The sequence below is a fragment of the Dipteris shenzhenensis genome, chromosome 7, assembly GCF_047967505.1.
Source record: "Dipteris shenzhenensis isolate YYH24624 ecotype China chromosome 7, Dip_SZ_1.0, whole genome shotgun sequence".
Classification (NCBI taxonomy): Eukaryota; Viridiplantae; Streptophyta; class Polypodiopsida; order Gleicheniales; family Dipteridaceae; genus Dipteris; species Dipteris shenzhenensis.
The window spans coordinates 52,556,284-52,581,759 of NC_141602.1; the positions used below are offsets into that span (position 1 = coordinate 52,556,284).

General features: G+C 46.3%; 1 protein-coding gene across 4 annotated transcripts in view; it reads left to right on the forward strand.

The window, feature by feature from the left end:
- Positions 1–25,476, forward strand: part of ISA3 (isoamylase 3) — a 241,525-nt gene that overhangs the window by 24,507 nt on the left and 191,542 nt on the right. For all 4 annotated transcript variants that reach the window (XR_015541293.1, XR_015541294.1, XM_087376756.1 and 1 more), the window contains exons 5-8: positions 7,426–7,519; positions 10,346–10,579; positions 10,670–10,774; positions 11,051–11,155. Coding sequence is in view for 2 of the 4 variants with exons in the window: in XM_087376756.1 (XP_087232882.1) it covers positions 7,426–7,519; positions 10,346–10,579; positions 10,670–10,774; positions 11,051–11,155 (538 nt within the window). In the remaining 2 variants the exon portion in view is untranslated. The remainder of the gene's footprint in view (positions 1–7,425; positions 7,520–10,345; positions 10,580–10,669; positions 10,775–11,050; positions 11,156–25,476) is intronic.

Genomic DNA, 25,476 nt, shown 5'->3' on the forward strand with positions numbered 1-25,476 from the left:
ATATCATTACCATGTGTTCTTCTGTTTCAGGCATACCCTGGTCACATAATTGGCATATTCTGCTCTCTCTTGGCATGTCTTTCCATCCTCCTATTTCAATTTGCAGCTGGTGTGATCGGGTGCGAAGTGAAGCCAAAGCCCTCCGCTTATGCATTGCCATAGGTGTGCAAATGTACTTCTGCGTGGCTGACTCCTCTGTCGTATAAGTGGGCCAATATTGGGGGTTGATAAATGTGCAGTAGTACTCGAACTTATCTCTATTTTTAGCTGTTTGCCATTTCCTGTGTAGTGCATTCAGCAGGTCACGATGAAAAGCATCTTCATCTACCTCCTCTGGTGAGTAGTTCAAGTACTTCTCTACCTCCCACTTCCTGAACCAATTTCTCAGATCTAGTGCCCATCTAGATGCCAAAATCTTGCTCTTGTTTGTCTTTTGGGGCTTTTGACTTTCTCCCCATGCCCTCTTTGGCAGCCTTTCAGCATCCATGCCTTTGACCTTTGTAATGTATCTGAGTACCTTCTTTAAAGCATGTAACTCTATGGGTAAGCATCCTGTCTCTAGAAGTAGCAGAGAGTAGGAGGCGCGGAGGCGAGAAGGCGGGAGGGGAGGAGCGGGGGCGGAGGAGCAGCAAGGGGGCGGGAGAGCGAGAAGGTGGGGGAGGCAGGGCGGAGTGGAGGATGAGGGGAGAGTGAGGCGGAAGGGAGGCGAGGAGGAGCGGAGGTCAGTGGGGCAGCCAAGGGCAGTGAGCAGAGGGCAGCGGGGCAGCAGGCCGCCGTGGACAGGGGGGGGCGAGCTCACTGAGCAGCTCCTGCTGCTTCACCTTCTAGCTTGGCGATAACATGCTCTCTGTGTCTCCCTTTCAAATGGGTGGACTGTCAATATGTCTCTCAGGTGTGTGCTGGATACCTGTCCCACCCTGCCTCTGCCAAAACATGGTGCATTTGGCATATGAATAGTCACATAATCTGAGAGACAAACCAGCCCTGACAGGTTACAGGTATGATCTTGTAAGCTTGGTGCAGCGTTGGCAAGGCAACATCGATGTTCCCTTATCTAGGTTGTATCTCAACCGGACTAGACCTGCCTCCTGCATGAAAGACCATACACATGAGGCTAGGTTGTGTTGACTGGGTACCCTGAAGTGTGGAATAGTGATAGGTAAACTCACATTGACGGGAGGGGTACAGACGGAGAGGTACGAAGGGGCGAGTTACGGACGGGAGGGGTATGAACGCGGTACGGGAGAGTGTACAAGGGTAGCTCTGTTCAAGGTAGAGCTGGAGAAGAAAAAAAGAGAAAAACACCCTGATTGAAAGACCCTAAGCAATTTTTTGCGTAACACCATGCAATTTTTTGCAATTTTGAGAGAGAGAGAGGAGTTAGCTCTGTTCAAGGTAGAGCTGGAGAGGAAAAAAAGAGAAAAACACCCTGATTGAAAGACCCTAAGCAAATTTTTTTTGCAATTTTTTAAAGAAAGAAAGAAAGAAAGAAAGTGTATTATTGTCCACTAGAGGCCAAAATGGGCCCATGGGACATCAAGAACTCTGCATACAAGATAGCATAAAATCAACGTGCCCCAAAGAAGAGGCATCGTCGAATATCATCTAAGTGCTACGCAATATAATGCAAGTGAAAGTACATAATGTCAAATCTGAGCCTAAATACAGAGTAAACTAGATGCAAGGAAACCGCCCCCGGGTGCAAAATGGGGGGATGAGCACAAAATGCCAATGCAAAGATACAAGTCCAGGTGTCACGGAGTCTGAGAACCAAAATAATACTGGAAATCCTGTCCATCGACTCTGCCTCCTGCTATGAGAGTACAAATCTGGGCAAAGGTGAGGTGAGCGGCTGGTGGGGCGAGATCTCCATGAGTAAGTCTCCTCCGAAATGCTGCCATCATCCTGGATCGTCTGGAGATGAAGCGGCGAGTACGTCCCCTATGTAACAAGATCCTGCGGCGTCTACAAACCATCTCATATGTACATCCACATGGTGGAGGCATGTGTCCTGTGTGGGCTCTGCCGTCCTCGTGCTCCTCATGGTCTCTGTCCTCTGGTATGGCGTGTGCCTGAGCTCTATGAGGCTGGGCTCTATCACGCTCCGGTCTGTGCTCTCTGAGGTAGTCTCGCCGAAGCATAGTGGCCTCCCTGACATAAAGGGCTAGGCAATGCTGATCCTCGTAGTCCATCACTCGTGAGAGAGGTCCAAAGCCATCCGTGAAGAGACAGTGGAATCTACCTCTGATCTCATAATATAGCGGGCATCTGCAAATGAAGTGCTCCTCTGACTCCACCTCTCCCATGGTGCAACAAGGGCAGATCCTGGTCTCTCGGCCTGGTCGCCGTCCATCCTCCATGCGTCGCATCCTACCAGCCTCTATCTCGAGCTGATGCGAAGAGACTCTAAGCTGGCCGAGGGCAATCCTCAGTGAGTGGGACATGTGGGTACCTATATAGCCTGGTGGGATGACAAATCCATCCTCTGAGATCCGAAGGAAGTGGTCACGATATGTGGCCATCTTCACCGGAAGCTGCGTGGGATAAATCGAAGTGCGATACGTATGAAGCTGCAGCAAGTCTGCTCTCGTGACCTGGCTAAGCTCGTGGCGAGTCAACTCGAGATGAGGGGCATCTATGCTGTATCGGAACGGAGGCAGTCTATCCATGTCTAGTCCAAGAGATGTGAGCCACCTAGTGAGTCTGAAGTACCAGCAGTATCGGGTCCCTGATCGTGCCAACTCCATAGAAGATGCAAGTGCTAACCATGGCAACCGAGCTCTGCCTGCTGCTGAGTCTCCAAACTCCCTGACCCTGTGCAGATACATGACCGACTGAAACGCTGCATCCAATGCAAGGGGAGTAGCTCCAAACTCTGCTAGCATGATCTCGTGCGGAACTGTAGCCTTGGCCCTAATGAGCCGAGAGAACATGATGATCTGTAACCTCTCTACTCGTCTCCAATCTGCAGCGCCGAGGTCTCCTGCCCAGAAAGGAGCTGCATACATCGCAGCTGGTCTCACCACTGTATCAAAAAGCAAGGATTTCGTATCGGGATGCTGAAAGTGGGACTGAAAACACTGACGCTCAAGATGAGTCAACGAAGCATACCCTTTACTAATCCTATCTCGTGCTGCATATGTCATGGTGAAGACCGGTCCCCTAAAAACTGCCCCCAAATAAGTGTATTCTCTAACAAGCTCAATGGGCTGTCCGTCATAAGTGAAGCAAAAATGATCCGTGCTGTAAATACGATCAGAGGTGTTGAAAACCATAACCTTGGTCTTGCCAAGGTTTACGGTCAACCCCCTGTCCTGGCAAAACCTGTGGAGTGCCTCAATATGTGCCTGGAGGCCCTGAGCAGTAGAGGAAATGAGAACCACATCGTCCGCATACAGGAGGATAGGAATGGAGGATCCTGAGAGAGTAGAGCCCACACCGCCTGTCATCTGTACAAACATCTCTAGCTCATCAATATATAATCCAAAGAGAGTAGGAGAGAGCGGGCAGCCCTGCTTCACCCCAATCGTGCTGCATACCTCCTCTGAGAGCCCCTCACGTGTCCGAGCTCGACCAATGACCCTCTCATACAAAGCCATGATAGCCCACTGTATCTCTCCACTAAAGCCCATCTGGCGAATCCTCTGAAACAATCTGAATCGCGGAACTGTGTCAAATGCCTTCCTGAAGTCCACGAAGCAACAATAAAGCCGTTGCCTTCGTGACTTCGCCTCCTCCACCAGTGCCCTAAGTGTGAGGATGTGGTCAAGTGTCGAATGATCCCTACGAAATCCAGCCTGCCCTCTGGCTCTGAGTCCTGTCGTCTCGGCATGGTCATTTATACGGCTTTCCAAAACTGATGCAAAGATCTTGGCCATAACGTGGCCGATCATGATGGTCCTGTAATTCGACGGCTCCATAGGGTCCCCCGACTTGTGGATAGGTACTATGGTATTGCCTAACCAGGACTGTGGTAGGCCTGTACAAACAGACTCATTGAAGAGACGGGAAAGAACAAAATCTAAGGCATCAATCCCATGGATTACATACTCTGCTTGCAATCCATCATGATCCTTAGCTCTCCCGTTCTTCAATCGGTGGACTGCTGCACGGACACTCTCTGGTGTGAAAAGACTAGATGAAGCTGGCCTAGGGGAATGGGATAAATCGATGGCTGGCTGATCTGGAACATCGTATAGAGCTGAAGTATATGCAGACCAGACACGTGGATCTGTAAGGGGGCTCTGAGACTTCGAGCGGAGGAATTTTCTCCAGAATTCCTTGGAGTCACAGCTGAAAAGCAAGCTTCTCAGCTCCTCCTCATTCTGGGCTAGAAATTGGCGTTTCTTGCGCCTAACCAACCACTTGTAGTCTCTCTTGGTTTCGGTAAGGAGGGGAGACTTCTCCTTGGTCTCAAGGTGAAGTTTCCTGCGGAGTTCCTTACACTCCTCGTCATACCAACCGTTGCAAGGAACAAGACCAACCGGTGGGGGACTAGACGAATGACACGTGGCAGGGAAGGACATGTGGGCGGCAGAAACGAGTGAAGAATGTACAAGTTCCCACCGGTCCTGCGTGGATGGTAGAGCATCTAATAGATGAGGACGGAGTAGGCGGCTGAGGTTCTGGCTATATACATCATCGAACTGGTGGTCGAAATGAACCTCATAATAGGATTGGCGGTCGTGATGACGAGGGGGGGGTGGGTCATGGGAGACATGAGTCAAAGTAAAGTGGATGAGTGCATGGTCGGCAGAGGGCATGAAGGGGCTAACAGTAAGGCTATGGATGGAAGGGACTAGAGTCGGGGGACCTATGATGTAGTCGATCACGGTAGTGCCACGCCCAGAAGCAGAAGAGAATGTAGGCATGGAAGACTGTGGCCACCTGGACAAGCCGTTATAAATGACCATACTGTGCGAGGTGAGGAGCTCCAGTAACTGACGTCCCTGATCTGTGGGCTGTACTGTGCAGTCTGATGAAGTGTCTGATGAAGTCCGACAGAGGCTATCATTGTGAGATGCCGGAAGTATGACCGGATCCTCCATGAAGTCATAAGTGAGGGCCTGTCTGTTTGAGGTCCTCGCGTTGAAGTCTCCTAAGAGGATGACTTCTCCGCGATGTGAAAAATCTGCAATGTCCGCTGAGAGATCCTCAAATATGGACTGGCCTGGTCCAGTGGAAGAATAAAACGACTGCGCCGGGGGGAAGTAGCAAACTGCAATAAAGAGATCTCGCTGAGGGGCTCTGCGGTGGATGCGTACCCACAAGAATCGGGCATGTGAATCCGCTCTCTTCACTGTGATGATCCGATCGAGATGCTCTCTGTACAAAATGGCCACTCCTCCAGATCCTCTCACTCCAAATGTTCGAGTGTGCTGTCTGAAGGCAGATCTCCATGTATATCCTGTCACTCGTGGCAAAGGTCTCTCTGGACTCTCGTGTGTCTCTGTGAAAAAGATGATATCTCTCCCAAAGAATGCCCCCCGTAGATTGCCTGGCTGTGCTGTAAAAGAACCATTGCAGTTCCATACAGCGATGCGTAGACTATCTGACAGGTGGTGTGTCCCATGAGCCCTGTCCCGTCAGGCGGTCGGAGCAGGAGGTGGAGGTGGGGCCATATCTGCTGGTCTGTCATCCCTAGGCACTGTGGGAGCATGCCTCAAGGTGCCTGTGATGAGTCTGCCATCCCTGATCACTGCCCACTTGCCCTGAGCTCGGGCTGCGTCTCTCTGAGGCATGAGCGCCTTGCGCTCCTCAACCTGTATCTGAGTCAGATCCTCGTCCATGGAAATCTGTGGGTGGTCTCTGAGTGTCCCTCTCCTCCTGAGGGCAGCTAGACGTGCCTGGGCATCTCTGAATCTGATAATGAGGGGCTGCTCTCTAGTACGATCTCTCCCGACTCTATATGCTCCTACTATGCCATGATCCTGTACTCCCAATGTCTGAGAGACAAAGGTCACAGCCTGTGTCATCGTGGACTCTGTCTCCGAGGGCAAGATACCACGAATGCGAATGTTGAGGGCCTTTGTGGCCCTCTGCTGTGACTCGGCCAATGTAGCTGATACAGTCGATCTCTGAGGCTGTGATGGCTGACGGCGGACGACATCCACCCACTCTGTGGCTCTCTGGACCTCTGTCTGAAGGGAGGTCAAACGCTCCTCAACCGCTGCTACTGCTGTAGTGGGAGATGTGTCTATGTGCTGAACGCGAGTCTCGATCTGTTGCACTCGCTCTGTGTGTCCATGAATCGCTCCAGCAAGAGTCCTATGAGTCGCCTGTAAGACCTGAAGATCTGTTCTAATAGACAAGATCTCCCGATCCTGCTGTGTCACTCGATCAGTAAGAGATGCAACCTGAGCTGTAAGTAGAGCAATGGTCTCGTCCTTCCTGTGAAGCATCTGAAGGGCAGCTCGGAGGTGGGTCTGAAAGTGCTGAAGCTCTGGTAGGATGTGCTGGCAAGGACAAACAGTGCAAGGCATGGAAGGAGAAAGAGAGGGAGAAAGGGGGGAAACCGGTAAGGTGGGTAGCGGGGATGAGGGAGAAGGCTGGAGAGGGGGAGAGAAAGCGGGTACCGAGGATGGAGAGGAGGGGAAGGCTAAAGTTGGAGAAGGGGTAGGAGAAGAAGGGACTTGAGAGGGGAGGGGTGAAAAAAACTGCGGGTACAAGGTGGCTATGGGTGGAAGATGAGATAATGGGGCTGAAACCGGTGTACCTGTGACTGGGAGTGCGGCAAGTGCGGGCACTGCGCTGGGCGGAAGATGAGATAGTGGAGCTGAAACCGGTGTACCTGCGACTGGGAGTGCGGCAAGTGCGGGTACTGCTCTGTCCTTTGAAGAGGATGCAAGTCCTCTTCTACTATAGTGCAGCATGTCGGTCGTGGAGGCCATTGATGTTGCTGCTGTTGCTCCTTCTGTAACATGCTCGACGATGTCGGCCATGTTTAATTATGGGAAACGGGAAACCGGCGGCATTGAAAAGCGGGAGATGGCGAGCGCTGCCAATGCGCGATGAGCAGGTGAGCGGGGTGGGGGGCCCGAGCGGCTGAGCTGCGAGGGGGAGGGTCTGAGCTGAGAGAGAGAGAGAGAGAGTTACTGGCATGAGGTTTGCCAAATTTACTCTGGTCTCATTTTTGGAAGTTTGATTATTTGAGGTTTGCCAAATTTACTCTGGTGTCATTTTTGGAAGTTTCATTATTTGGCATTGCTGTCCTATATGTCACTTGTGGAGGCTTTCCTGCATCATTAACAGCACCCCCTCTGTGTGACTTGTACAAGAGGTTATGTTGTATGGTGCAACTAGAGAAAACTCACCTTCCCTAGATTTATGAGCTGGGATGTTTTCTTTGTTTGTTTGAAGAAAGTGGTCCATGGCCTGTGCGTATTCATAAATGGGAAAGATGTTTTCAATTTTTACAATGTGCAGGTCTGTGGGCTTTGAAAAAGCAGATTCTATTGCTGAGATCACATTGAATCCTTCTATGAATAAGACGGGCAATGTATGGCACATCTGTGTTGAGGTATGGGCATATTCAGATTCGTTTATCAACTGTTGTCTGATACTTAATCATTATTGTGTGTAGCACTATAGTACGTTGATTCTAGCTGCTGCTATAAGGAACAATCAATTTCTGATAAGGAAAATCTAGAGAAGACATCTTCTTTGTTTATATGAATTGGCAATGAGACATAATATCATTGATAGACAATGTCTGTATTCTGTGGTTGTATACTTGTGCTGATGCTCACATATCGCCTGAGGTCTCACAAGGGGAGGTCCACAACATAACAGTGTTTTAAAATGTCTGTTGTTTGTGAATCTGTGCATATCGTACTTTTTGGCGCAGTTATGCAATCTTTGTGAGCTCCCATTCTACCCCCCCTTAACTGATTTTGCTATGCATTGGCAGGATGTGAAGAGTGGGGAGTGAACTGCTCCCTTATCCTCAGTCACATTTCCTTTTATTTAAAAGATTAAAGCGTTCTAAAATTTACATATATTTACATCAAATGTGGTGCTGCTGGTGAGACCTTCTATTGTTTGAAATGTACTAAAGATTTAGAAATATGAATGATCATGGATATAAATTGTGTGAAAAACTCTTTTGCAGTGGAATTTAATATGGTTAGGGACATGTCAGATTAAATCTGCCAATTGAAGCTAAACCTACTCAGAACTCATTATTTGGACCTACATGCATAAAAACACACGCGTAGGTCCATCATCTCAGAGATCGCTGCAAGTGAACAAGTCACCTACCACTTTGATATGTAATCCTCCTTCCTGTTTGCTTACCCTTCTCTGATCTTCCCCGTTTCCAGCCCGTTTTGGGCCCTTTGCTGCCCATTTCTGGGCTCCCTCCCAGTTTTGGGCTGGTTTTCTCAGAGTTCCACCATCCTCCGTCCTGCTCTCAGTGCCAGCCCTTAGACTGGCTTTGAGCCCGTTTTGGCTACTTCGAGGCCCTTAATGGGCCTTACTCATGAATTGCATGCCCCTTCAAGCCCTCCTCCTGACCTCAGCCCACTTGGGTCTGGACACAATGCCCTTCCTTTTGATGTCATGTCCCTCAGATCATCACCCACATGATGCAGGGAAGGACAGAATGTTCCACCCCCTAGATGGCAGGAAGGATAGGAATGGTCCACCCCGCAGGCGAGCTCCCCAGACACATCTATCTCAAAAGAGTGGAGGGTATGAGAAGAGGGAAGCATGTGGCAAATAATGCCAAACAAGGGGCTTAATACAAATGGCAAGCAAGGGTGACCCTTAGATAGATACCCTTCCCTAGGGTGAGCAAATGATTGAGGTCCCTCACGAGGGCTTGGCCTCTCAAGATAGGGAGGGATTCTTTGACCTTCCTTGAGATGGTTTTTAGGACATGAGGAATCAGCCATTTCCCACTCGTATGCACCATAATTTATGGCATCCAACCCCATACCTGTCACAATTACCTCGCCCTACCTCTTCTTCACTCGGTGAAAACTGCTTCATTAAATTTCTTTGCAAAGAGCGAGGCTAGGGTACTCGGTCCATATGCAATGTATTATGTGCATAGCCCCTCATGATCTTTGGCACGGCCTTTGTGTAACTTCAGGGATTGGCATGTCATGTCCAAGAGTTATGCCTCATCACTTGATACTTAAGTTAGTCAGTTTGCAGAGTGTGAGGGATCTAGAGCTGTTGGGCATGCAAGTTAGTTTCCAAGTAGACCGTGCGAAGATGGACACATCTTCACCTTGAGAGGTGTCATTGAGGAGGCCAAGGCACAGAAGCAGAGGTGTTACTATTGCTTGTGGATTTTTGCAAGGCCTTTTGACATACTTCCACGGGCCCGGCTGCCTAGGTGTCTATAGAACTTGGGGTACAGTTTGGGAATCGTTTGGGAAGTCATGACACTCTCTAAGTGGGTATTAGGCAGAGTTTAGACGGCAAATGCATGAATAGATGAGATCATGAGCATGATCGGAGTCAAACAAGGTTGTCCACGGACCTTGTTTGGGCTGTATATTGATGAGCTAGAGTCATTCATTGCGACACGAGGTGGGGCAGGCTTATCGTTATCTTGATCACTGGCCTGATTCTTCTATATGTAGATAATGTGGCCCTGGGCACTTTGGACTATATGGAAAGATAGGAATCAAATTGTCTTTCATGAGCCCACTGCTTCCATGTTCTTCTTTTTTCGGATGTCACTCAAGCAATCATTCTATGATTGCTTGTCCGTTCACCATATAGACTATGCTGTCTACTTGTCTTATACTGAGATTTCCTGATTTTGTATTGGCTGATCTTGGCTTTGGGGACGGTCTTTTTGTAATATAAAGAAACATGGCTTTCACGAAAATAAAAAAAAGTGTGTGGTGCGCCTGAGTTCAATTTGTCAAGGTTCATTCAAGCATTGGATTAGAGACTAAATGTGGACTAGTAATGGCTTCACATGCAGCTAGAGCTTGGATGAAGACTGCAAACTAAAATTGATTCTCCTTCCAAATTGCAAGTTTTCCACATACTCGAGTCTACTTCTCATCTCTAGCTCAGTACAAAAGCCTTTGCATAGAAGTGTGCTCACGCGTGTGTATAGGTTATTGAATGCTGGGCACTGATAGCATTGATGAGGTTGTCTCCTGTGTATGCATGGGGAAGTTGACCTTTTGCAATCTTGTCCATGTCTATAATGAGGTTTACAAACGGCTTCTTTCATGTTACTCTTTGGTGATGAGTGTCTGTAATTGTCCTCCAAATAAATGAACTATCGATTGGAGCTGAGCTCTCTATTCCAAAACCTCAGTTTGTAATGCATCATTCTTGAAGTTGGCATTGACTACTTTTTTCACACTTACCACAGGGACTTCCATTGAATGGAATTTTGTATGGCTATCGTGTTGATGGGCCTCAAGGATGGGAGAATGGTCACCGATTTGACAAAAACTTAGTTTTATTAGATCCTTATGCAAAATTAGTTGAGGGGCGCCGTTATTTTGGAGATGCACGGATGAAAAATTCTGGATTCTTAGGGACCTATGACATGACCATGCAATTTGATTGGGGAGATGATGATCAAAGGTCTCGGATAGCAGAGGTGGTACACTAAACCAAATTTTTGCATATTTGGAAGAAAATTCTCAGCCAGCTTCAGTTTTTTTTCACATTAGCTTCTTTTATGTGACAGAAAGATTTGATCATATATGAGATGAATGTAAGGGCATTTACAATGGATGAATCATCCGGTCTTAGTGCTGATCTACGAGGAACTTATGCCGGTCTTATTGAAAAGGTACGTGATATTCTGAATGCAGTTTATTTTATTTACAGTCTGTGTGTGGTTGCTAGATTCGTTTGCTTCACCTATGACCCAAGAATGACTTTGCAAACAATGGACAAGCTTGTTGTATTAGGAATGTTGCCAGAGTGACAACAGATTTATCAGAGATACACTTTCTCTACTTCATAGAAGCATAAGTATGTTTCAAGAAGTACATGAAAAGATGCTGGCGTTCATTGATTGTTTTAGTGTCTTTCGTATAATTTCTGCTGCCAAATTTTGTTGCAGATACCTTACCTCGTCAAGCTTGGTGTGAATGCTGTTGAGCTATTGCCAGTGTTTGAGTTCGATGAATTTGAGTTTCAAAGAAGACCTAATCCTCGTGATCACATGGTATGGCCTGCATCTTCTATATCTTCACAACTTTCCCTTCTTGTCCCTTCCATGCCCACACAAAAATTTTTTTTTGGGGTAAGAAAACCATGTATGTTCATAGCTGTCCCAAAGTGGAACAGCTACTACTCAAAGACTAAAACACTGATAGAAAATTTCCAATTGGGCCAGAGGAAGGTCTCCAAGAAAATACACGTCCTGGAGAGACTAAGCAAGGATGAACTGAAGAAATGAAAAAAATCAACAGTCGATATAATGGCCATAGAGCCCAAAAGCAACTCTAGGAAAAGAGGTGAGCATAGTCTGGTCTAGAAGCATATCGACCAAACAACGAGAACTATTTGCCAAAAGTAATCATAGGAAAACGAGCATGGAGGTCCATCCTCAGCTTGAAAAGAAAGTCTCGAGCAGTAGGATGGGTCTAAAAGAGATGTAGCACAAGTCTCCCTCAGACATGAACAAGTAGGGCAGACCGAGGAAGCAATACGCCGAGCAGCCAATAATGAACCCACCAATAAGGCCCCTACCAAATAGCGCCACAAAAAGACCTGCTGTTTGAGAGGAAGCTTGCTATCCAACTGCATTGAAGCAAGCCTTCCACCAAGCAAGAGGCTTGTGAAGATGCCAAAAGAGATTCCCATGCTATTGAATCCAGGCCTGTGTTAGCATGAGATGATACGCTTTTTGAGCAGAGAGATCTGCAAATGAAAAGGGTGTATAGCCCAGACAGTCCTGGTCAAACTCCCAATCCAACAGAGGAAGAGTGGTAAACAAACGGGGATAGGCTGAAAAGGCTGCAGCATAGTGGGAAGTGTGCAGCAAATATATTTGTGATGCTTTTTGAAAGAGTATTGTCTCCTAGCCTGTGGAAAAGAAAGTGTGCAGCCTCAATCGTGCACCACGTTCTGCACTGTAGAAACACCCAAACGATGCAAGAAATACACCTTTCTGGTCTGAACACGAGCCAAGGGAGGATCAAACACCATGCCCCACCCCCCACCCCCCCACCCAACACACACCCACACCCACACACATTTTTATTTTTTGGGGATGAAAAACATTATCTCGTTATGAAAATAATGTACATTGATAGTTGCACACACACACACATTTTTTAATTTTAGTGAAATCTATTTGTTTTTCTATTACAAAAAGCAGTCCCCGAGGATGGGACATGCAGCTACAACATCAAAAGATCTCATTATGTGACAAGAAAGCAGGATAATCAAGATCCAAGTGTGTAGGTAGTCCACACACACTTTTTTTTTTTGGGTCAAATCTTTGATTGATTATATTATATGAGTAGCAACCTCCATCAACTGAAAATTTCAGTATATGCCAAAAAGACCTCATGATCTATGCAGCGGGTCTGCAAGCAATCAAAGAAAGATTGCTGCAGAGAATGCCTAAAAAAGCCAAACAGAGAGAAAGTAGGATCACCAAAGACTTTACAATTCCTATATGTCCATAAAGTCCATAGTGCCCAGTAGCGAACCCAAACGAAGAAAAGATGAAACTCCGGTCTGGATGGATGAAACCCAAATAGCCAGAAGAACTTCCCAAACTTAACAGATGGGAATCTCACTCGCAGGCGCTATCGAAGCAGATCAAAAAACTCACGAGAGCACGGACAATGCCAAAACAAGTGAGGCACAATCTCCGAAGAAGCAGAACATCTGTGGCAAAGTGCAGGAGCAATGTGTGTGGATTGCCTAGAGGTTTCCATCTGGGCAGTCCACACACACTTTTTAGTGAGAAGAAATATTTTATTGCTGTGAAATAATTACATTCATAGTTACTTCAAAAGCGGAGTAACTAATACTCGACTGAAAATCTCAGTATAATCCATATATACATCATGATCAATCAAATGAGTTTGAAAACAATCATAAAACGATTGCCTCAGAGATCGTTTGAAAAAAACGAAAGATGGAAAAGTAGGATCACCAAAGACACTGATTTCTATCCATCCATAGAGTCCAAAGTGCCCAGTAGCGCACCCAAACAAAAAATAAATCAAAACCCTGTCTAGCGGGATGAAGACCAAATAACTAGAAAAACTTGCCAAAAGTAGCAGTGGGAAATCTCGCTCGAAGCCCCTGATGAATGAGAGCGAGGAAATCACAAGTATGTGGACAGTGCCAGAAAATGTGAAGCACAGATTCAGCATATTGTAGACATCTGTGGCAAACAGCCGGGGCAATATGTCTATGCGCTAGTAACTGCCCAGATGGAAAAATGCCAAGTAGGACTCGCCAAAGGAAAAGCTGTTGCCGAAGAGGTACTTTATAATGCCAAAGGAGACGTAGCTGCTTTCTCCACCACTTTAGTGGGCGATCCATATGCCAAACAGAATTGGCTCTGTCAGAAACCTAAGGCAGAGGTAACAACACTTTATACAGAGAAGGCATTGTGATATGTGAGAGCTTCAAAGGACGGACTGAAGAAGATGAAGAATGGAGAGTCCAATCCTCAAGTCTATCCTAAAGTTCCAAACGAGGTTCCGGCAAGAAAAGTTGAAGTATTTCTGAAATTTTATGCCATAAAGGACGATAATGAGCTCCCAAACCATACTTGCTAGCAGCCGCAGAAAAAGATAAAAAAGTGCCATCATCCTGTAGTACATCCGCCATAGAAGAAATACCCTTGAAAGATATAAAATAAGAACGCATGGGTTCTTGTATAGCCAAAGGAGGGTGGAATATTTTGGACCAATAAATATTCTTAGCCCTCAAAGAATTTCCCGACAAAGAATCCTTGCCATTCCATTCCAAGTGGGATAAAACGTGCTTCCAATCAAGAAGCAAGCGAGAGACAAAAGGGCAGCCTCTTATCTTGCATTGAATAGAGCCCAATAGAAAATCCCACTGTGTAGGTTGCCAATGCCCAAAAGCAGAAGTATCAATATGCAACAAAAGAGAGTGGATCATGAAAGCCCAAGGCTGACCCCCTTGCATAAACTACAACATCATTTTCCCCCTGTGAGCAAGTATGTGCATTTGAATATTGAGTATGTTCAAACCCCGCACATCTTTGGAGAATAGAGACGATGCATAGAGAGTAATCTGAGACTTTTCTTGCCATTTTTTGAACACCATAGATTTAGAAAATCTCCATGATAGCAGACATAAAGGAAACCAGATCTGCCTTGGTAAACATGGTGAGGGGCAGATACAATTGTATGTATGCTATCAAAATGGATTGCGTTATTCGCAAATGAACATGTAATGGCCAAGTTGCAAGCTTTCAATATTCAAGTTTTGCCCTCAACTTTGTGAGCACCCAATCAGTTTGTTGAGAACGAGTGAGCCCCCGACCTAGAGGATAGCCAAGATGTCGAATCAATTGAGAAGTTGAAACAATTTCCCCAGGCCACAAAAGACTATGCCAGTCTTTAGCATGCAACGGCAATAGCTTGGATTTCTGAAAATTCACATGAAGACCAGCAACTAAACCATATGTAGAAAGAGCGTGCATAATCAAGGAGAGATCGCTCTGACTATTTTTCGGGGTAAAGAAAGAATCATCAGCATATGCTTGAGCGATCATACTACGGCTGCCAAGAATTTCCAATCCGTGCAACATGCCAGTGTCCAAAAGGTGGTCCATATATTGAAGCATTGGATGAGTGGCTATGGCAAATAGTAAAGCACTGAGGGGACATTCTTGCCGAACAGAACAACCAAGAGCCCAGGTTGTAGAAATATCCCCTGAAAGTATGCAGGCAGCTTTACTATCTTGATATAACAAATTAATAACTTGCTGCATTTTTGTGTCAAATCCCAAGGCTTGCATTGTTTGTGAAATAAAGTCCCACTTAACAATATCAAAAGCTTTGGCAATGTCAACTTGCAATAGCAAAACATCCTGCTGCATATATTTGGCATATTATATTCCAACGTAGGCATTAGCAATGTTGTCTGTGATATGCTTGCAAGGAACAAAACCATATTGCGCAGGATGCAATCCATCATGTAAATAGCCTTTTATCCGATCAACAATTGTTTTGGTAGTAAATTTGTAAATGACTCGCATAATCGTAATAGGTCTCCAATCAGCCAAAGATTCACAAATCTGCTTTTTTGGAAGGAGTTTAACAAGACCTCTCTTCCATGTGTCTGGCATTTTTTGATTTTGCCAAGCAGAATTTACCATATGTAGGAAAGTATGCTTCAATAGAGGCCAATATTCTTTTAAAAAAAACTCAACTGTAAGACCATTCCATTCTGGAGATTTCCATCTACCACAAGATTTGATTGCATCTGACAATTCCCTTTCAGTAAAAGGTTCCTCCAATTCCAAAGCTTGAGTAGTGGAGATAATAGGAGAAACATGCTGTAAAAGTAAATTTCTTGCAAACAAAACCTGCAGTGAGGGAGGATTTGCATAACCAAGCTGCTAAGAGAAATGATGTACATAGACAGAAGCAAGGTGTGACCGTGATGTAGTCCATGAACCATCAGGCATAAGCACCCTGCAAATGTTTGTTTGTAATCTCTTTTGATGCAAGCTTTTAAAAAATTGTTTGGAAGAACAGCCTTTATCTGTGAAAGCTCTTTGTCTTGCTCTTGTTGGGGTAAAGGCTCTATGGCCACCCAAGTACAGTTAAGTACACTTAGTACTTTATTTGTTAAGTACACTAAGTACACCGTACTTAGTGTTGTAACCTTATCTTTTCATATAAAAGCTTCATTGTGTGCTAGGGGAGGTACACACATACCTTTTATCCCCACACTTCTATCTGCTTATTCTGTGTGTGTGTGTGTGTGTGCTCTCACACTCTCCCTACCACAACTGGTATCAGAGCCTCAACGAAGGTGTGCCCAAAAAGTGGGACTTACCAACAGCCAAGGTGCACCACCAGCCATCGCTAGGCAGTATCGACGATCCATCGCTAGGCAGTATCGACGATCCTTCGCTAGGCAGTATCGACAATCCTGCAAAACTTGTCTCTTTTCAGCCCTGTCGATTAGCCATCGTCAGGCCCAGCCAACGGCATCTCAGCTGCTAGCGTTGCGCTAGCAGCCCCTTTCATATCGCGACGCCAGCGACCGGCAGGCCACCGACGCCAGCAATCTACTGCGCCAAACAGTGGCGCCATCTACATCTTCTGCTGCTAGCGCTACGCTAGCAGCTCCTTGAGGCCTTGCGCCAGCCAGGGCCAAGGGCCACTGGCCACGCGGTGCCAACCAGGGCCAACGGGCCATCAGCTGACACCGGCGCCAGCGACCAACGGGTCACTCGCCAACGGCGCCAGCTAGCGAAGCGGCGCCAGCAAGCTACCTCATCGGGCCACCAGCAGCCACCGACGGCCAGAGGCTAACTATCAGCCAGCGACGCCATCGGTGTCAGCCCGGGTCAAAGCTACCATCACACTCGTCGTTAGAGCCATACGTGGCCACAGGTTCAGGTCGTGTAATCAAAGGGCTTTTGCAGCCACAGCCAAGCATTGGCTTCTACACACACTTATTTGCATATATTCTCCTCATTGGAGTTGATTTGTGCAAGGATTTGATGCATTTTATTACCTATGGGACAGTGGCAGATGCATATGAATTGGGGCTTTTGACATTGTTATGCATATCAGTGCTGGGGGAAGCAACAAAATGCCTAATAGTTGTCAGTGAAACAGTTATGCACTCTAAATTCTGTGTTTTTGCCTCCAGTCAAGGGGCTTTTGCCCAATTTCTGTTCTAAACTGTTGTATACAGTTTTAGAAGTGTCTGGAAGCTTGAAATTGACATTTTTTGAACAGTCAAACAATCAAATACTGATTCTGTACTTTCTGGTACAGTCGGGGACTGTTCTGTGTCAACAGTTTTGAATGAATTCAGTCACGGTACAGAGGTACAGAGTACAAAGTACACTGCTGTTTTTCACTGTGCATGCAGGGCAGATGCTTCTGTAAATTCAGAATCTTGCTGGTTGTACAATGGTGCATTAAATGATGCAAACAGAGTTGCTGTTCAGAAACTGCAGCAAGCAGTAAACAGTGATAAATCTCTGTTTAAGTGGGAGATACAGTGCAAGTGCAGTTCCTGTTTGTTCCGCTGCAGGAATTGGATCTTTTGAGCACAGTTCAAGTGCAAGTGTGTACTTGGTTTGCAGGAAGTCAGGCACTTAAGTGTGGGTTATATTCCTTGCTGATTATAATGGCTTCATCCTCGGAATCCTCTCTTCTCAATATTAAAAAGTTACAGGGTGCTGCTAACTACCCAATGTGGAAAAAGATGGTCCTGAATGTTCTAATTCTCAGGCAGTTTCATGCTCCTATTATACACAAAGGTGTGAAGCCCACTGGCACATCTGATGATGCTTGGGCACTAGCTGATCTGTCAGCAAAGTCCATAATTGAATTGTCACTCCATGAGAGTGTTGTTTGGAATGTGGATGGTGAGAAAACAGCCTGGGGTGTGTGGAAAAAGCTACAGGACACATATGAGCAGCAGAGTGCAGCTACAAAGATATATTGGCTGCGCAAGTTCTTCAATCTGAAGATGAAAGAAGGGACCTCCATGGATGCACATCTCAATGAGTTTAATTCAATTGTCACTCAACTTGCAAATCAAAAATATGTGGTGGATGAGGAAACCAAGGGTATGGCACTCTTGATTTCTCTCCCTGAAAGTTGGGATACATTCACCACAGCTGTAACAAATGCAAACACTTTCATAAGTTTTTCAGATATCACAGGGTTGATTTTGCAAGAAGAGCAGAAGCTGAAAGCTCAAGATGCAGTAAAGCCTAACAATGCCTTAAATGTAAGGGGGAGAAGTCAGCAAAGAGGCAAATCTCAGGAAAGGGGAAAAGGGAGGAGCAAGTCCCGCTCCAACAAAGATGTTGAGTGCTACTACTGTGGTAAAAAGGGACATACTAAAAAGCAGTGCTTTAAACTGAAAAATGATAAGAGAGACAAAGCCAAAAATACTGATGCGTCTGATGCAAAAGCAATTGTACCAGTAAGCAATGGCAAGAGCAGTGTGAAGATTGAAGAGCTTCATTCTACACACGGTTATGACAGTGAGGGAGAGGTTCTTTTTCTTTCTACTCTGGATGCTCATTCTCTCCATGCAGGAGATCTTGCAGACATGCACTCTTGGATCATTGACTCAGGTGCCTCATTCCATGTTACACCTTACAAAGAATTGTTTGTAAGATATGCATCAGGCAGTAATGGAGTCGTTTTTCTAGGGGATAATCATGCATGCAGTATTGTTGGTATTGGAGATGTCAGGCTTGTATTTACTGATGGTACTCAGCTTATGCTTCACAATGTTAGGCATGTACCCGAAGTCAAGAAAAATCTGATTTCTACTGGCATGTTGGATGATGAAGGTTTCGTGACCAGCTTTGGTCATGGTTTCTGGAAGGTCACCAAAGGTGCCCTGGTTGTTGCCAGAGGCTCTAAAGTTGACACAATGTATACTCTTCATGCTAAAGTATGTAATCATGTTGATATTCATGCCACCGAGCTGCCGAATATTTCTATGTGGCATAGCCGGATGGGACCTATGAGCATAAGTGGTATGGAGCAATTGGCTCGCCTTGGCTACTTACCGTCTCTTAAATTTTCTGATTTAAAGTTTTGTGAGCACTGCATATATGGTAGACAGTTACAGTGTCCTCATAAAAGGAGATTAGGACATAAAGATGCTCAACTTGAGCTTGTGCATACAGATGTGTGTGAGATGCCTAGTCCTTCACTTGGAGGTGCACGGTACTTTGTCATATTTATAGATGATTCCACAAGGAAGGTGTGGTTGTATCCTCTTCGATTGAAGAGTGATGTATTTCCAGTGTTCCAGAAATGGCTTGCTATGGTTGAGAACCAAACAGGCAGAACACTAAAGGCTTTGCGGTCAGATAACGGTGGGGAGTATATGTCTAATGCATTCAATGCATTCTGTGATTCTAGAGGTATTAAAAGAGAACTCACTGCCCCCTACAATCCAGCGCAAAATGGCACTGCAGAGTGTATGAATAGAACCATACAGGAAAAGTCTCGCTCTATGATGTCACATGCTGCTTTACCTCATGGATTTTGGGCTGAAGCTGTAAAAACAGCAGTACACCTCATCAATAGGTCACCAAATAAAAGACTAGATGGCAGAGTGCCAGAAGAGCTTTGGACAGGAAAACCTCCTTCCTACAAGCACTTGAGGGTCTTTGGCTGCACTGCGTACGTGCACATACGCAGAGAAAATCGCAGCAAGCTTGATCCTAAGTCTCTTAAATGCATTTTTCTTGGATATGGTGACAGTGGTGAGATGGGTTACCGCCTATGGGATCCTGTGAATAAGAAGCTAATACGCAGTAATGATGTCTTATTTGATGAGTCATGTATGTTTAAGGCAGCAGATAAGCCTTCTGATGCTTCAGAGGTTGACATTTATGACTCGGGACATCCCGTACAGTTCAGGCAGGCTGCAAATCAGCCACAACAGCAGCGTAATCAGCCAATGCCTGATGCTGCAGCAGGTCCAAATGGACAGCCCGCAGTGGCGGAAGATGTACTACGGGACATGCCACCTTTGGAAGACCTCCCAGGACTAATTCTGCAGCCTGATCTACTAGAACAGCAACCTGTTTTAGGTGAGCAGCAAGTTGGACAGCAAGACCAATGGGTCAGAAGGTCCACTAGACAAATGAAACTGCCAGACCGATTTATACCAGGAGCAGATTTTATTATGCTTACAGATTGTGGAGAACCTTCCTGTTACAAGGAAGCCATGCAAATGCATGACAAAAGGCTATGGGAACTAGCCATGAAGTCTGAAATGGACAGTCTCCATAAAAATGGTACTTGGGAATTGGTGCAGTTGCCTAAGGGCATGAAATTACTGCCATGCAAATGGGTGTATAGATTGAAAGTTACACCTGGAGCTAAGCCAAGATATAAAGCCAGGTTGGTTGCCAAGGGCTTTAAGCAAGAGTATGGTGTTGATTTTGATGAGATCTTTTCTCCAGTGGTTAAGATGACCACACTCAGGATTGTACTTGCTTTGGTTGCATGTGAGAATTTGGAATTATTCCAAATGGATGTGAAGACCGCCTTTCTTCACGGTGATCTTCATGAGGAGATCTACATGCAGCAGCCAGAAGGATTTGCAGTCAAGGGCAAGGAGTCACTTGTATGCAAGCTTAAAAAGAGCCTTTACGGGCTGAAACAGGCACCAAGGGAATGGTATAAGAAATTTGATACTTTCATGAAGTCCCAAGGTTTCAGGAGAAGTGATGACGATCACTGCTTATATACGAAAAGGGCTGCAAATGGCAGCTTAATCATTCTCATTTTATATGTAGATGACATGCTTATTGCTGGTAAAGCTCGTAAGGAGCTTGATGACCTTAAGAAAAGATTGCATGAGGCCTTTGATATGAAGGACCTTGGTGATGCAAATCACATACTGGGAATGCGCATACGGAGAGACAGGGGACAGCGTTTGTTGTATTTGTCTCAGACCGAATATATTGGCAAAGTATTGCACAGGTTTCATATGGAGGGGGGGAAGACCCTTAGTTCTCCATTGCCTCCGTATGTGAAACTCAGTGCAATGGACAGCCCACACTCAGATGCTGATAAAGCTGAAATGGCCAAGATTCCGTATGCTTCAGCTTGTGGCAGTCTCATGTATGCCATGGTTGCTACCAGACCTGATATTGCTTTTGCAGTGGGAGTGGTTAGCAGGTATATGGCAAATCCAGGCAAGAAGCATTGGAATGCAGTGAAAGGTATCATGAGATACCTGAAGGGCACACAGGAGTTGTGCATATGCTTTGGTAAGAGAGATGCAAAGGTGCATGGTTATGTGGATTCAGATTTTGCTGGTCATCCCGATAACCGGAAATCTACTACCGGTTATGTTTATACATTCACTGGAGGTGCAGTGTCATGGATGTCAAGGATGCAACAGTGCATAGCCTTGTCTACTACAGAAGCTGAGTATATTGCAGCCACAGAGGCATGCAAAGAGGCCTTATGGTTATCTCGGCTAGTTGGAGATTTGGGCATTACAGGTGATATTCCATTGCTGCATTGTGACAGTCAAAGTGCTATTCAGTTGGCACACAATCCTGTCTTTCATGCAAAGACAAAGCACATTGATGTGAAGTATCACTTCATCAGGGAAGTGATAGATGATAAGCTGATTCAGCTTGTCAAGATTCACACAGATGATAATCCAGCAGATCTGTTGACAAAAGGCTTGCCTGCAGAGCGGTTTGCACATTGCCGACAGTTGATGGGTATAGGTTGAGCCTCATTTATTTTTACTTGAGGGCATATTGCCTTTAAGTGGGAGGTTGTTGGGGTAAAGGCTCTATGGCCACCCAAGTACAGTTAAGTACACTTAGTACTTTATTTGTTAAGTACACTAAGTACACCGTACTTAGTGTTGTAACCTAATCTTTTCATATAAAAGCTTCATTGTGTGCTAGGGGAGGTACAGACATACCTTTTATCCCCACACTTCTATCTGCTTATTCTGTGTGTGTGTGTGTGTGCTCTCACACTCTCCCTACCACAGCTCTTGTCTCCCATTTAGCAAGTTTCCTGTGATCATTTATTTGGAGACAATGTTTAGCTTGGCAAAGTGTTGTTTGCTCATGCAAGGACAAAGAACGAAAGTGACTGATTTCAGTGAGGTCTTGACAAGTCAATTTGGCCCGAGCCACAGTTTCTCTCAGAGTCTTCATGTAAGACTTTCCATAACCTCTAATTACAACTTGCATTTTGGAAACAAAAGAATCCCATGCATTATCAATATCAAAGTGGCTCTGAGAAGACAGAGATTGATATGTTTCAGTAACCATTGCCTTGAAAGCAACATGCTGCAAATAGCTATTGTTCACAATCAGATGTCGCCTTTGAGACAATCTATCATCTGGCATATCATGAAAAGATAACCTCAACCATAATGGTGCGTGATCTGAATGCACAAAGGCATAGTCAACCCACATTTTGCATGTGAAATCATCATTTTATTGTGGAGCTATACTATACCAGCGATCCAGCCGTGCCTGATAAGAAGAAAGGGCATTATGTTGGAAAGTGTATCCAGGTGACAAAGGCTGCAATTCCTTCCAAAGATCAACAAAATCAAGATGAATTAGTAATTGAGACCATGCATGCCCTGCAGAGGTTAACATATGAGTATTTCCTGATGTATTGTCACCCTGTTGCGGAGCATTATTGAAATCCCTACATATAAAGGCATGAGATCTCCATGGATATCGGTGCATGGCATCCCAAATTACACTTCTATCCCGAGAAGATTGAGGTGCATATACAGAAGCAAATTCAAACACCTCGCCTTGAATGATGCATTGAAGAATAATCCATCTGCCTTGATTGTCATTTAAAGCAATAACTGGCTGAAGCTCATGCTTAATCAGAATGACTACACCTGAGAAAGAGTGTTCCCCAGCATAGAAATTATCATAGCCACAGTAATGACCTATCTTCCCTGCATAGACATGTTGGTTGTGTTCTTGTAGTGCCACTATATTAGGCTGAAATCGATGGATATACAGCCACACAAATTTCCATTTCCTACTGTCACACCTTTCCTGAACATTTAGTGTAAAGCATTTGATATGAGCAGTCATATTTACAGATATTTATAGGAGAAAAACAGCTATGTACAACAGCAAACTTCAAGATGTCAACCCCGCATGTCTACCTCAGGGTCAGGGCCTCTTCCTTAAGAAGAAACATCCGCCTGAGGAGTAGACAGCAAGGCAGCAACCTCTTCTTCAAGGAAGAGAGTTCTGCTAGTTGTCATGGCAGCCCATGTGATTCCAATTCCGGAGTTGACCTCTGGAGAGTTTTCCACTAGAAGATGCACCATTCCAAGTGCGAGGGAGTGGAGGTCGTCGAATAGAAATAACTTTTCTTGGACTTTGCCATCCATCAATTTGAGTTTTTGGTCCTTTTGCTGAAGGTTGAATAACAGGAAGCGAAGGGGAAGAAGCACTCCCATTTGCAACAACTGGGGCTTTGCCTTTATCTTGATTCACTAAAAACTGTCTATTACCTTTATTTTTATTCCCAATAGAGGCAGAAGCATCCTTATTAGGCATCTGAGCAGGCAAAGTAGCAGGAGGCATTTTATGCTGGCTCATTGGATACTGTGAAGCCATGTGCCCAAATTTTTTACATTCAAAGCAAGCCCCTGCAAATAATCCCCATTTCAATTTATAAAATGCAGTGCCCATGTCAACATTGTTCACCGTGACTGAATAAGACTCCGGTGTGGGATTATCAGTATCCCAGAGAATGCAAAATCGATTAGAGTTGCCGTTAGGCCGCGGTAGGCAAACCACTTGGCCTAAAGTTGCTGCAATTTTAGGCAAGAGTGAAGCCATGCATTGCAGGAAGTCTATAACTTCAACCCAAACCGGACATCGATGTCGAATCGAAGCCTGATAATCCCTTGTGGGGAACCATGGCAAAACATGCACCATTTGTTGCCCAAAAAAAAGTGGTGAATGTTCCAAAAGCATTTGCCTATGAATCTCATCTACCATGATGACCTCAAAAAAGCCTCTGGCTGCATGGTGTACCTTACGAACAAATGAACCAGCCAGGGTGCAGGTCAACTAGTTGCCTACCTCTGTAGCAGGTGGCATCCGACCTGAGAAAAATAAAATGACTGCATTTTTGGCATATTCTCTAACTGGATCCACAATTTCATCCACTTCAACCATGAGACCAACCAATGGAACAGGCAAAGTCTTTCCACTCTTTCCTTGTGTCTGCAAATCCTTCGTGCATGACATCATAAACCAGTTGTGCTCCAACAGAATCATGCACAGGGTCATGCTGACCCTTAGCCTGCTTTTGCTTTTTGCATTGATTCGATCTATCCTTTTGAAATGTTTTTTCATAAGAGTATTCAGCCATATCTTCTGAAGAAGATGGAAGCAAAAAAGAGGGTACGACTTTCTTTGGAGCTGCTGCTCCTCCCCGTTCCCCTGCTGCTCCCCCTCCCTCAGCCCGTCTCTCTCCCCCCTCAGCCTGTCCCTAGCCCCTCCCTGCTGCTCCCCCCCCTCCCCCCCTGCTGCTCCGCCCCCTCCTCCTGCCTGTCCCTCGCTCCCTCCCTCTGCTGTCCCGCCCCCTCTCCCTGCTGTCCCGCCCCCTCTCCCTGCCTCCGTCCCCTCCCCCCTGCTGCTCCGCCCCCTCTCCCTGCCTCCGCCCCCTCCCCCCTGCTGCTCCCCCCTGCCCCCTGCTGTCCCGCCCCCTCTCCCTGCCTCCGCCCCCTCCCCCCTGCTGCTCCGCCCCCTCTCCCTGCCTCCGCCCCCTCCCCCCTGCTGCTCCCCCTCTCCCCCCTGCCTCCGCCCCTTCCCCCCTGCTGCTCCGCTCCCTCTCCCTGCCTCCGCCCCCTCCCCCTTGCTGTCCTGCCCCCTCCCCTGCTGTCCCGCCCCCTCCCTGCTTGCTCTCCCGCCCCCTCTCTTCCTCTCACTCCTCCCTTTCTTCTCCTCTCCTTTCCCCTCCCTCCCTCTCAGCTTGCCCCTCTCCCCTCTCAGCCCCAGCCCCTCTCCTCCTTCCCTCCCCTTCCCCCCTGCTTCCTCTTAGCCTCCTTTCCCCTCCCTTGCCCCTCGCAGCTTTTTTGGAACGGAAGGAGCTTTTTTTTTCTGTTCGAGTCGGCCTCCTCACCTTGATTGGCGATGGATTCCCCGTCAGCCAATCCTACTCCATCTCCACCGGCCGCGAAAACTATCACTTTCTCGAAAGACGAGTTGCAGCAGCTCAAGAAGGATGTAGAGATTGAGTGCTCTACCACTTTGCTAGCACGCATCTTCGGGTCTCACCCTTCCAGATCTCAAGCCAGAGACTGGATGCTTGTGGCTCTCCCCCCAGACCTCGCTCCTCGATTGGTAGATGTTCGCCTTCTGGGACGAGGTTTTTTCCAGGTTGTTTTTGACACTCCAGAGGCTGCGAGCACTGTGCTCAAGGCCGAGTTTTTACACCTGGGACACAGAAAGATCTTCTTTGAAGCCTTTCACCTTGGTTTCGACCCAGTAGAGGCAGATAAGAAGTTCTTCTCGCTCTTCATCAGGTTCCCCGGGCTTCCCCAGGTTTACCATCGACTTCTTTCTGTTATTGGGGAGCATTTTGGCGTAGTTGCTGAGTTCCCACCCCTCCCTGGGTTGCCATTGACTGCAGCAGAGGCAACCAAGGCTGATGGGGTTCCTAGAGTTAGGGTCCTTTGCAAGGATCCTAACCTCGAGATGAACCACGTCATGATACAGCGCCCGGATGGTTCCTTTTTTCGCCAGAGAGTGGAGATTTCAGGCAGGCAGGACCAGTGCAGGATTTG